The 12,767-nt window shown below is 46.1% G+C and overlaps 1 protein-coding gene across 1 annotated transcript in view; it reads left to right on the forward strand.

The window, feature by feature from the left end:
• Nucleotides 1–512: 512 nt before the first annotated feature.
• PPM1H (protein phosphatase, Mg2+/Mn2+ dependent 1H) overlaps nt 513–12,767 on the forward strand; it is a 220,832-nt gene continuing 208,577 nt past the window's right edge. Inside the window, exon 1 of the mRNA XM_040982551.1 lies at nt 513–1,208. Coding sequence (XP_040838485.1) covers nt 958–1,208 — 251 coding nt within the window. The 5' untranslated portion in view covers nt 513–957. The remainder of the gene's footprint in view (nt 1,209–12,767) is intronic.

Below are 12,767 nucleotides of genomic sequence, written 5' to 3' on the forward strand. Positions count from 1 at the left end.
CGAAACGGGGTTTGCTCCACGAAGAATACAGTATGTGACGATAAATGGAAGACAGACTGATTCTACAGATGCCTCAGGGAAAACTTCTAATGATCTTTTGTGCCGTGTGGAGTTTTTTTTTTTTAATTAGTTTAAGCGTTTCTGTTTCTCCCGCCAGATGATTTCGCTCATTTTGCCTGCGAGATTGGGAGCCGTCCCACCTTGGCTGCACCTGTGTCTCATTAACCCTCCAGCTCGCCAAGTTTTTAATGCGCGAGGGTCAAGGCGGCAGGCTCGCACGCGTGGATTCCTCCCCGGGTTTTGCCCCGCACACGGGCTCCACGTGACAGCCTCTAACACCTGTACCGCCGCAGGCTCCCAGCGCCCTCAGCCTCTCCGCCAAGGTACGGACCCTGCCTGGCATCCCACCCCCTCCATCCCTGGGAGGTCACCGCGCTAGCCACGCTCGGGCCGGCGGGGGAGGAGCTGAGCCGCGGCCGCCGCCGCAGCCCTTGCCCTCGCAGCCGGATCATCACATGACTCGACGGCGGCGGTAGCCGTGGCAGCAGCCGCGGCGGCACCGCGGGCTCGCCGGGTGGGCTCAGCCCCGCGCACGCAGGAGCGCAGCGCAGGAGGCGGGGAAGCGACCTGCTGCAGCTGCGGCCCCCCACCCGCGGGCGCTGCCGGCGCGCGCCGTGTCTCCCGTGGCCCTCGCCGGTGCGCTCCATGCCGCTCGGTTGCGGAAGTGTAGCCGGGGGAGGAGGAGGAGGAGGAGGAGAAGGAGGCGGCGGCGGCGCGGAGCACGGGAGGCCGGCGCTCGGCCCCCTGCAGCAGCACTAGTCTCCGGGAGCCGCCGCGCGGCGCGCCCCAGCGGCCCGAGCGCCCGGCGCCCACCTCAGCCTGCATGCCCGGCGCTGCGCCTCGCCCGCCCGCCCGCCGCCCCCCGCTTGCACCGCTGCTGCCGGGCGCCGGAGTAATATGCTCACTCGAGTGAAATCTGCCGTAGCCAATTTCATGGGCGGCATCATGGCTGGCAGCTCCGGCTCTGAGCACGGCGGCGGCGGCGGCGGCTGCGGAGGCTCCGACCTGCCCCTGCGCTTCCCCTACGGGCGGCCGGAGTTCCTGGGGCTGTCTCAGGACGAGGTGGAGTGCAGCGCCGACCACATCGCCCGCCCCATCCTCATCCTCAAGGAGACCCGGAGGCTGCCCTGGGCCACCGGCTACGCAGAGTGAGTGCGGCGCCCTGCTCTCCTCCGCGGCCCTTCCCCGCGCGCTTCCAGCCCTGCTCCTTCCCTGCCTGCCAGCTGCCCTCCTGCCCACCCCGGGGAGCTCCGCCGGTGCCCAGGCCTCGGCGGGCACCTCTCGACTCTCTGGCCATTTCCCCTTCCTCCCTTCCACCACCTTCCTCCCGCCCCAAGGACGCGCGGCGCCGGGGGCTCTGGCGGGGCGGGAGCCGGGAGGGCGGCGCTGATGGACCGTGGGAAAGCTAAGGTGGGACGGTGCTTTGAACCTGGGGGAAAAGTGGGTGCAGCGGCTCTGACGAAGTTGGAAGCAGCAGGGGAACCCCGAATCCGCGCTGCCATCGTCCGCCAAAACGTGTGTGTTCCTGCGTGGGGAGTTCGTGGGGGCGGAGAGGCTCCGGGAGCTGAGGCCGCTGGGGAGCAGTGTCGGGGCTTGGGGCGGGAGCGGCTGCGCGTCTCCCCAGGTTTGGAGTCTCTGGTTGCACCCGGGCAGTCCCCCTTGCTCTTCTTGGAACCGGGAGGCAAACGAGCGTCCCGTCAACGCCCACGCCGTGTCCCCGCGTCCTCGGCGAGGGGGAAAACTTAACTACAAGGATCTCTTGCGGCATTTTGGTGATCAGCTTTGGCGATTAAGTGAACGTCTGCGTGATTTGGTATTTCTAGAACCCAGTGTGTTGGGTTGACGACGCGGGGTGCGACGGGGTACGGGGAGGGATCGCCCTTCCCCCCACGCCTGGCGCCTTCTCCATTGACTGTTAATGACCCTCTTGTGAATGGTAGGATGAGCAGCGCTCCCTCCCCATTATGCACTATGTCAGCTTTGTGGGACAGGAAGACTAGGGAAGGGGGACATTTTGCCCAGAATTCTGAGGCTCATGGTGACCCCGTGTGTGGCAAAGTGTAAGCAAAACCCTGGCACCTGACATACCTGCCCCTTTGCCTTTAACCCCATCCCCTGGAGCATCTTGGCCCTCCCTTTCCCATGCACGGCGTCGCTCGCGGATTGGTTCATCACGGAACCAATCAGCTCTCCCAACGCCCGGGCACCTCGACGCTGACCCGGTTCTGGTGGCCCGGATACCCCGGGGCAGGCCTGGCTCCCGGTGCTCCGGGTTCCGGTGCAAGAGATGGCGGGGCGTCTTGTGTAGACATCCAAAGCGTGCATCAGTGTGGGTAGAAGACTGACGTGTGGACGGTGGTGAGGAGACAGAAGGGAGTTCAATTGGGCACTAAGATGGGGAAAATGAACATGGAATCAAAAACAGGCGCGGGAGAGAACGTGGTGGGTGGGGAAGGTACAAAATAGCACTTTAGCAAGAGAGAAAGCCAGAGCCAAAATGAACACACGTGTGAGGAGCGACCTAAAGGAGGAGAAAAAAAACACCTGCCAAAATACACCAGGTGTTGAAGCTAAGAAGTTTCAAAGCCCGTTTGGACCCTTTGCAAGATGGAAGGGAAAGCAACCTGGAGGCATCCTTCTTCTGACACCTGCGTGGTTGGAGCCTGCAGTCACCAGTGGGTGGCTTAGGGCAAGAACCACATAGAGGCAGGCAGATAGAGAGCCAGGAGGAGAAGGGTATGTTAGAACTGTGGGGGTGGTAGAAAGGAATAATCTCTCAGAAGCCTATAGGAAAGGGCAGAGGAGGCCAGGCTAGTATCAGAATGTTGGAGCGTCCCTGGCAGGCCCAGGCTGTGCTGGGGCTGGAGACAACATAAGGGAATCTAAAATTCTTCGTCTCTTGGGGTGCTGATGGCCCTGGCAGCGTTAGCCTGCTCCTCACAAGGCCTCAGTTGCCTTATTTTTTCTTGGACTTAGAACGTGAAATATGTTCATTTTGAAGGCTAGGAAAACCTGTGTAAACTATGTATAAAACCAGGGTATGGGTGTTAAGGAATGACTTGTATAAAAATGACAGCTTTCCACCCGCACTCGCATCACCTAGGAGTAGCGAGGTCAGTTTTGGGTGATGCAGGCTTTCCCAGACTGCCCTGGATGTACCTGTGGGTATACAGCAGGTGTTTCTGAGTCAGATCTGGCTCTGAGAGCATCTATGGGAAGCTACAGTCTAACCCAGAGGGCCCGAGGACGGCTACTTCCTTCTTTCCAAGAAGGTGCAAGACCACCCAAGTGGTCTTGAATTGCAGGGACCTAAAGGTCAGTTCATTTTTTTTAATGCCCTTCGGATCCAATTTAACTTTAATTTCCCTTCTTGACTTGCTTGACCTGTTTTTTTTGCACATTAATGATCTTGGGATGGTAGAGAATGTGGAATTTGAGCCTTTGGTTAACTGCAGCAGTAGAGAAAGCCAAAGAATGGTAGTTTTTAAAGCAACACTGTTCTGGATATTAAGTTATGATAATTGGCTTTAAATCAGTGATGGGTACATTCCTTGTGCAGAAACAACAACTTTGGTTATAGCAATCACTATAAGATTATTTTTCTTTCATTACCTTTCTCAGAAAAGTTGCCCTGGATGGAGGGCATTAAAAAAAGCTACAATTAGGATTGTTGTTAAATATACAGTTATTCAGGTACTTTGTAGCTCAGAGTGAAATTGTGAAATTTTTGATGAGATGACTATTCCAAGCTAGCAAATGCCAATAGCCTATAAGTATCTGAATTTGTTTTGGAATCTGTAGGCTGTTCTGTTCGCTGGTCATTGGCACTGATTACCCAATGCCAGTAAATGGCATTGGTTGATAATGGTGACAGAGAAATTGCTGTTTCTCTCCTGTGCCCGAGCTCAGGAGTCCCTGGCCTGCCTTTTCCCCTTTCTGAGCTCTGCGGCCTTGCCCTTCCTGCTGACAGACACCTCTTTGCCAACCTCCTGCTTGTGTGCTTCCTGTTGCATTGTTTTGCATTGAAGAACCTTAAGATTCTGTACTTGTTATGTAGTAGTAGAAAGAAACAGGCGGAGCTCTCATTTAACAGAGCTCGTAATAGTATTTCCATGCAGAGAGGTCAAAGTCCTAGGTAGTCCCAGATCCCTTCCGACCCTCCTGGAGACCTGCAGAAGTTAGAGTTCCTCTTTTTATGCAACTGAATAGCTTTCTCCCATTTTTTATTTTTTCACATGCCCCATAGTAATGAAAGAGGATCGCATAAATTCAAGAGAGAAAAAAATCAACTCTTGAATTAAGCATATCAGAGAACACTATAAAGAAGTTCCTGGTGGGTCCCTTTTCTGGGGAAAGGGCATCAGCTTTCATCAAAGACGGTAACGCTGCAGCAAAGGACTTAACCTGAGCTGTACTGCTTGTGTCCGAGCACTGTGTTGACAGACAACATTGTCCCTGATGCTACCCTCCACCCAGAACTTTCGAATCATATATACAGCAATACCAACTGACAGCAATCTGGAGTCCTTTTCTAAAAATATAGTATTGTTTAAGGAAAGTTATTTTAATTCTTGATGTTTGGGACAGATTTTTAAAGTCAAGTGCATTTGTAGTATTCTCTGATTTGCCTAATTCAAGAGTTGATTTTTTCCTCTTGAATTTATGCCATCCTCTTTCAAGAACTAAGCATTGTATATCTGCTTTCATTTTTCTCTCATGCAATGGCTGAAATTATTGCACTGTTGCTATGTGTCCTTGGCTTCTGGATGGGTCCATGGTATAACAAGAGATCGTCATCACACCCCAATAAAGTTTTATGGCATCATCTTCCCTTTTTTGCTTTTATCTTTAAAATTAACTTAAAATGAAATCACAGGTTATTAAGGTTCAACGAGACCAGCACTAGGGTTTTGTTTAACTGTAATATCTTACTCTTTTTGGTAGTTTTGAATCTTAATATTTGGAGCCTTCAAGTTACACTAGTTGAAGTAGAGTGGTGTTTTTCCACCCAGCATTGTGATTAGCACCATACCGGAAGCTTCTAAGACCTTCCTACACATCCCTGTTTAAGAAAACCTATCCTGATACTTGTCATAACTATAGGGAAACTTTTATTTAAGGCCTTTCTAATAAGGGAGAAGAGTGTCACTCGTGTCTGAATACAGCAATGACAACTGGGGGTTTGTAGCCCATGGCCCGAGCTGGAAGTGGGGTGAGGGGATGGAAAGTTACTAAGAGGCTACACCAAATGGAACGAAACTGACCTAGCAGGATTCTTGCTGAAAGCAGGCCAAGGACTTGAAGGTGCATAGGGATAAGGAACCTGATCAGATACCGAGGTTGGGGATTCTTGCTCAACTGACTTAGCAGGATTCTTGCTAAGAGAACAACATGGGGACAAAGGACACTGCCTGAGCGAGAGGAGGTTTCAGACGTCCCGCACTGAGGTTTAGGACAAGTGACTTTTTACAGTGATCATGTGGATGGGTTTGTAGTAGCTGAATCAGGCTTTATAATCTTGATTCATTTCTACTATTGTTATCTCTGGCTGTTCATAATTGTGTTCCATATTGACCATGTGTCCTTAGGTTATGTACAAAGGAAACAGTGTGGAACCTAACTATATAACTAAATATAAAGGCACACGATTTCCCAGGTTGGGTCTTCAGGTCACTGATTTTATTAACTTCTCAGTTTTGAAATTAGCCTACAGACAGAATGGCATTTGATTTGTTTGGCCCATTTCCATATACTAAGTCTCATCACTATTTATACTTTACTAGGTGCATTAATAATTACTAATACAATACTTATAATTTCTTAAGATATTCCTCTGCACAAGTTTTATACTGAGTTCTTTACGTGGAAGGATTTAATGAGACGAGTGTGTATTACTAAGTCATTTGTCCAAAGTTGCCCTGCTTATTAAACGACAGATCCAAGTTTTATAGTTCTGACTCCTACCTCTCGTAGATTTGAGATCTCTTAGAATACTGACTCTTTATTTGAAGTTTTAGAATTTCTATTCCCATTTTAGTGTTTCTTATGAACCTATTTTAATGATAAATGCTTGTTATAAAACATTTTCACACTATTTTGCTGTCAGAATTGTCTATAAAACTACATTAGCCATTGTTATTTTTAGGTTAGATATTTTCACATTTTACGGACATATTTTAACAAAGGTGGATTGCGTACTTGCATGTTTCCTCACATGTCTTTTTAAGGACATTGTGTTGATGTGCCTGCCAAGTCAGTGAGCAGAGTGATTGCCTATTGATTGCATTGAAAGGCTTCTCATTAGTGACTGCTCTCTTGGACATTTAGATTTGCTTTCAGGCTTTTGGTGACCTTCATATTTTGCATTCAGCACATCCAGTTATTTCCTTAGAGTTAACTTCTAGGCGTGGAAAATGTGGTTAGAAGCCATGCACATTCACACTTGTATTATGTGTTATCAGAACCACATTCTAGCCAACCGTGTGTAATAATCAACAGCTGCTAAGTCTTTACTACTTGCCAGTAAACTCTTAGATACAATATATGTTATTATAATTTGTATGTGATTGAGGAAGTTTATGTCAGAGATGTAGTTCTATAATGTATCCTAAATGAAACAGCTATTTTCATATTTTTATTTTCCTGTTTATATACTTTCCCAGTAAAGTCTATACTATCTATACAAGCTATGTTTATATTTTAAAACAGTTAACCTTTGGCTAATGTTTTTCTTCCCCTAACATGTTTGTTTTTCACCTTATTGTTTTTTCTGTGCCATGTGGCAGTTAATATTAGGTGATCATATTTAGTCTCCTTGTCTCCTCTTCAGGGTTATGCCATGAACATGGGAAGTTCTTTAATAAACTGGCTTCACCATTTTAGCTGCTTTCTGTCTTAGGTTGCAAGTGATGAAAGTGTCATGGAGCTAACTTTGGAGAAAACAAGGAGAGACATTTAGGGAGCACACACCACCTGTCTCATGGGATCCTAACTTAGCAATGCAGTTGAACTTCACAAGGGACTGGGCTTTTGCACTGGAAAACCTCCCAAGAACAAAGGGGCAATTCATGTTTCTGCTGGGGCCTCATGCCTGCCTCACCCTGTCATAAACCAGGGTGTGCCATCTCCAGCGTCTACTCCAACTCTGAAGTCTAGGCAAAGGACTCTACTTTCTACTTGGGTCTAAGGAGCCAGCGTCACATGTTCAGAATGCTTCTACATATGAAGAATATGGAATAACTGTGGGTTTCAAACTTGTATCCAAGTAAACTTAGCTTTTAATTCCATCTTCCACTAACTTTAAAATGCCTTCTTGTAACCCAGGTTGCCAGGCAGTGTGTGTTGAGCATGTAGTTCACTAGACTATGCTGTAGATAACCCATGTCATCAACAAGTACTTGAGTGCCGCCTTTATCCTTATTTCAGCCAAAAAGTAGGAGACTGAAAGGTGAAATAACCCTATTGTATACCACTGTCAAGTATATTATCACCAAACAGCCCTAAGAAGAGAACATAATATAGCTTTTTCTACAATATTTTAAAAAATGGATTTCTTTTTAGTATTTCAAAAACACAGCTGCAAATCTTTCATCTGCTGGTTCGCCTCTCAGATGTAATACCTGCGAATGGATTGGGCCAAAGCCAGGAAGCAAGAACTCACATCTGGTCTCTCATTTGGGTGGCAGGGACCCAAGCACTCGAGGTACCACCACCTGCCTCCCAGAGTACGCATCAGCAGCAGTTGAGACTTGAACCCAGGGACACCAGCCTGGGATGTGAGTGGCACCTTCACCTGTGCATCAGCCTCCATCACTGAAAGGCTCTTCTTTTTCTTCAGTATTTTATGCAGTGATGTACTTAGTCACATACAAACACAAGTAGTATCAATTTGTATCTGAATATGCCTTGCAGCCCTTGGAATCTATGTGACTAATCAGATCTGCCCTTCTATAAGCCTCAGACTCTGGAATTTAGCTGTTTACATCATTCCTATGATTTTTTTCTTAAAGTCCAGAAGCAGTGATGGACTCTTGTCAGCTTTGGAATGAAATAAGGTTTGAAAGTTTTTCTCCGTGAACTTGGAATACTCGCTGGTATGGGATGTGGTAGCAACTTGACCTCAAGAACATAAACCTGGTTCAAATGATACGGTATAGCTCTGCTCACCAACACTTTTACTCTCCTAATCTCACTTGCCTCAACAGCTCTAGGGTAATGAGAGACAAATGGATAAATGGATGTCTTATCTGTCATGTTAAACAAAAGTTCAACATCTGTAGTCTGTCTTTGGTGTGTTAATCTAAGATGCTTACCGTTTTCCCTTCAGAAATGTTCCAGTTTGATACTCAATGTATTTGTAATGGTTTTGTAGGTTGTGTGCAGGCTTTCTCAATATTTATATTTTTCAATGTGTTTTTCTTTTTTTAATCTACCTACTGGAAAGGCGGAGTGACAGTTAGTTCCACCTGCTGATTATCTTGCCATGTACCAGCCGTAGCCAAGGCTGGACTAGAATGAAGCCAAGAATCTGGTATTCCATGTAGGTTACCCGTGTGGGTAGTTGGGGCCAAGCATTTGAGCAGCCATCTGCCTGCTTCCCAACATGCATTAGGAGGAAGTTGTACTTAAAGTGGCACTTGCATGTTGGATGCTGATGTCCCAAGGGGCAGCTTAACCTACAGCAGCAGAATGCTGGCCAGCACTTCGGTGTGTTTTCTGACTAAGTTGAAGCATAAACTTGCACAGTTGCTGCTTGTATTATTTTCAATTGTCATCTTGTGTCTCCCTTAATATTAGAAGCCTACAAAGTATATGTGTTCTGATCATTTCAGAATATTCTGCATATAATGCTGTGTTGGTTGTTTGGCTATCAGAAAAACCTAGAGAAAAGATGAATGGATGAGGTTTGAAGGTTGCTAAATTTGGTTCTCCCTTATGCTCTTTGTGTCTTCTCACTTAAAAAAAAACTCTTTTCATTAATTTGAGAGGCAGAGATGCAGAGTAGGAGGGAGGGAGAGAAGAGGAGAGAGACTGAGAAAGATGGTCAGACCCACCTCCACCCCGGGATGGAGAGAGGTTGCCTATCTGCCAGTTAACTCTTCAGATGGCTGCAGCGGCCAGGCGCCTACAGCTTCAATTTGATCCCTCACATAGACAGCAGAGCCTGAGCGCTTGAACCACTTGCTGCTGCTTTCGCAGGCTCATTTTCAGGGAGCCGAATCAGAAGTTGAACAGCCAGGATTCCAACCAGAGCTCATATGGGATGCTGGCATTACTGGTGGTAACTTAGTGTGCAGTATACCACAGTGCAAGTCACAGTATGGCACTCTTAAACTCTACTTGTGGAAGCATCGTTAAAGGACTGATGTCAAAATTCAGCAACTTGTTTTTATAAGAAATTCACTCTAAATTCAGCCCATAAGCAGAGTAGCAGAGAAGTTATGTATAAGAGAACTTATGTACAGAAGATCAGTGGCAGTTCTTACAAGAGTCTCCAGACATACACATGTAACCTCCCATTTATTCCTCTGAGGCCATCCCACCTACAATTGGAGCAATCACCTGTCTGACGCCCTGGGTTAGTACTGCCAGCATTAGTATTAACTGAGTACATGGCTGACTGATGCCTCAGTTAAACATAATTTTGTACCTTATTTTCTTAAAAACTGGAGGGCAGGAGTTGGAGTAGTACTACCCTAAATGTTTGTTGTGGAACCTGTTACTTCAGAAATTGAGAATACTGACTTAGGTTTAACTTTTTTAAGAGAGGACATAATCAACTCTTGTCTACCTTCACCAACATTTCATGTAATAAAGGACACCAAAAAGCAAGCATAGCAAAAAGAATAATATTCAGTATTTTTAGTTTGCTTGATATTGCTCTTTTAATTTTCATGGACTCTAGAAGCCATGTATTTTCCTGATCTGGAGGATTACCAAGGACCTTCCCTGTCCTGCACTCAGGGTTCCTGGGTTCAGGCTAAGAACCAAGTGTCGTGTCTTCCCGTTTTGGTTTGTTCATGGTGGGGCCTGCTGTCATCTTCATTGTGATAATTCTGAATTATTTGCCCCACCATTTATCATGAAAAATGTTAAACTTACAGAAAAACTGAAGCCATTGTGTTTACTCCTCTTTAGCATCCATATGTCAGCCATGTAGAGACTATAATGTATTTTTGCTGCATTATCTACCTGAGGGTCTGTTTCTCTGCATGGTCCCTTTGACCCAATGGCTTTCATTTATGCTGTTCTCTTCCACCTGAAGATTAGTTTGAATAGTTCTGACGTTCTCGTTAAGGAAATCAGCAGTGCTTGGGTCCTCGGCCCACACTTGCGTATGCTCGCCTCGGTCTGTGAGCAGCCCCAAACTCTGCATGTGTGTGTGTCTCACACGTTGGGATCACATTGGAAACTGTATTTTGGCTCTGATCTTGTTTAGTTCAATCAGCAAGGCATTTGTTCAAAGCTTCAGTCATTCTTTTGGTTCAGCTGAGGACCAATCAGGTGTTTTCTGAAGAGTACTAGGTGTCGCTATACTTGGGCGTGCATTGCTGGCATTTTGCTCCTGGTGAGTGCAGGCATCAGCACCCTGTGCTGCCCTCACTTCTGAGGGGGAGCTCATCCACTGGGGGGTTGAGGGAGCTTGAATACCTGCTCGTGCGCCTCTGATTTGCTGCTGTGGCCAAATCTATTGAATCTTTTGGATTTCTTCATCATACTGTCACTGGTAGTTCTCTTTAAATGACTGTAAAATTGAAGTGCATAACAGTGCCTCCTGTGTGGATTTTGGACTCCCTGACTTATGAGTAAGAATGACAATAACTACTGACTTATGTCATCTAGCTCTGGGTGAGTACCATGACCCTGCCATGCAAACTTGAATGTAAATATCTGCTGTCCCCATCATTAAACACACAAAAAAAGGGAAAATTAGGACCAAGTATCACGAGGAAATGAGGGCTTTAGGATCTCGTGCTGTTGCATGAGCCTGGTGACCACCCCTGTATCAATGAACTTGACCATTCATTGTGCGAAATTATCATGAATGGAAAGATATCTTATTCCTGTAAAAAAAAATTGCCACATAAGGAAGTTGAATGTATTTTGTCACCCAAAGGAAACTTATAAAGCCTCATCTCCAGATCCCTTTAAATTTTGAGTACATATTGACTATTGACTCATTAAGTTTTGTTTACAAAGATTTTTTGAGTGTTTTTGAGCAAAAGTTTTAAAGTTATGTTCAACATCCTTGGTTTTTGATTCTTAAGTTACAAATTACTTTCCTTTTCAAAATGTGTTTTGATATTTTTGGAAATCTAGTAAGTCTTGGGTTTTATGCAGTGGTCTCTTTCTCTTTTTAAATGAATAGATTAATCTTGTGTTTTGCCATCAATGGGCTACCTAGAAGTACGGGAATCTGCTTAGGAAATCTGTACAGTGGCACTGGAGAGTGTCGGACAGTTTTTATGAGAGTCCCTTTGACAGCAGATCTGTTCTCTAAGCTCTTAAGCCGAGTGAAGGATTAGAGAGAATTTTTCAAGATGGAAACTGGGGGGGTCCACAAGTCCAGTGGTGTTGGCTAGAGATGTTGGTCAGCCCGGGTCCATGTGACTTGCAGAAATCCTCTAGGGCTTTGTACATCTGCACCCAGGACTAGCACCAGTCAGGCCTAATGGAACTGTGTTGGATGGAAGGTACAACTCATCATCACTGAGCTGTGGGTGGACAGAGATCAATTTCTTGCCAAGATGAGAGGGCCAGAGTGGCCTCTGTACTTTACCATCCTTCCAGGGAATTGACAAATAGATACTTACATTTAAAAACATGATGCCTCTTTTACCATGTGACCTTTACCATGTAAGTATAGAAAGAAGAAAAAAAAACCCAAATGATACATTGATTCTCTTTTATTTAAAAAAAAAAAAGGTGGGCTGTAGATTATTGCTATATTTAAGTGGTCTGTTAGAGTGTATTAGTAGTCATTCTATGCCCTTTTGAAAAGATAAGTGTTGACAAATTATATTTAGAACACACATCTGGCCAAAAAAAAAAAAAAAAGGCTGTGATGTGCACGCTAGTAGGAAGCGGACTGTCAGGCCAGTGAGAATGCTGCCTTAAGAGGCTGTCATAGAAGCAGAAGTGGGAAACTGAAACCCAACTGGTATTGAGAGAAAATTTTTTTTTTCCAATATAAAAGAGGAAATAATCAGTATTTTGTTGCAAATAAGTAGCCTATGAAGATGAATTCTAAAATATATGTTTGAGGAAAACAGAGCCATTTTCCCAGCCTTTTAGGCTGTTTCCCCTTCAGATAGGGTTTGGAGTAGAGCCAAAGAGGCCAAACTGCTCTGAGCACCTCTTGAGGTTAATGATGGGCTAGAGTTCCCCATGGGTGATGCTACGAGGGCCATGAACCCTGCCTGAGGACCATATGTCCAGAGCTGGGCGGGTGATTCAGCACAGCAGCAAATGGAAAGAAGTGGCAACTTGGGCTGCAACAGCTGGTATTTATTTTCTAAAAATCTTAATGATCAGATGGGAATTGCAGAGCCCTGTACTTAAAGTGTCGCCGCCTCCATCCTCTTTCTCTCCATGCTTCAAGTCACTAGGTTAATTCGGACACTTGCTTAGTGCTGACCAAGTCCCGCTGGCCCTGCCCACCCTTTGGAACCCTGCGTACCTCCTGCAGTCTTGTGAGTGACTGTGCC

The sequence above is a fragment of the Ochotona curzoniae genome, unplaced genomic scaffold (genome assembly GCF_017591425.1).
Source record: "Ochotona curzoniae isolate NIBS_2020 unplaced genomic scaffold, NIBS_Ocur_1.0 contig_1014, whole genome shotgun sequence".
NCBI lineage: Eukaryota > Metazoa > Chordata > Mammalia > Lagomorpha > Ochotonidae > Ochotona > Ochotona curzoniae.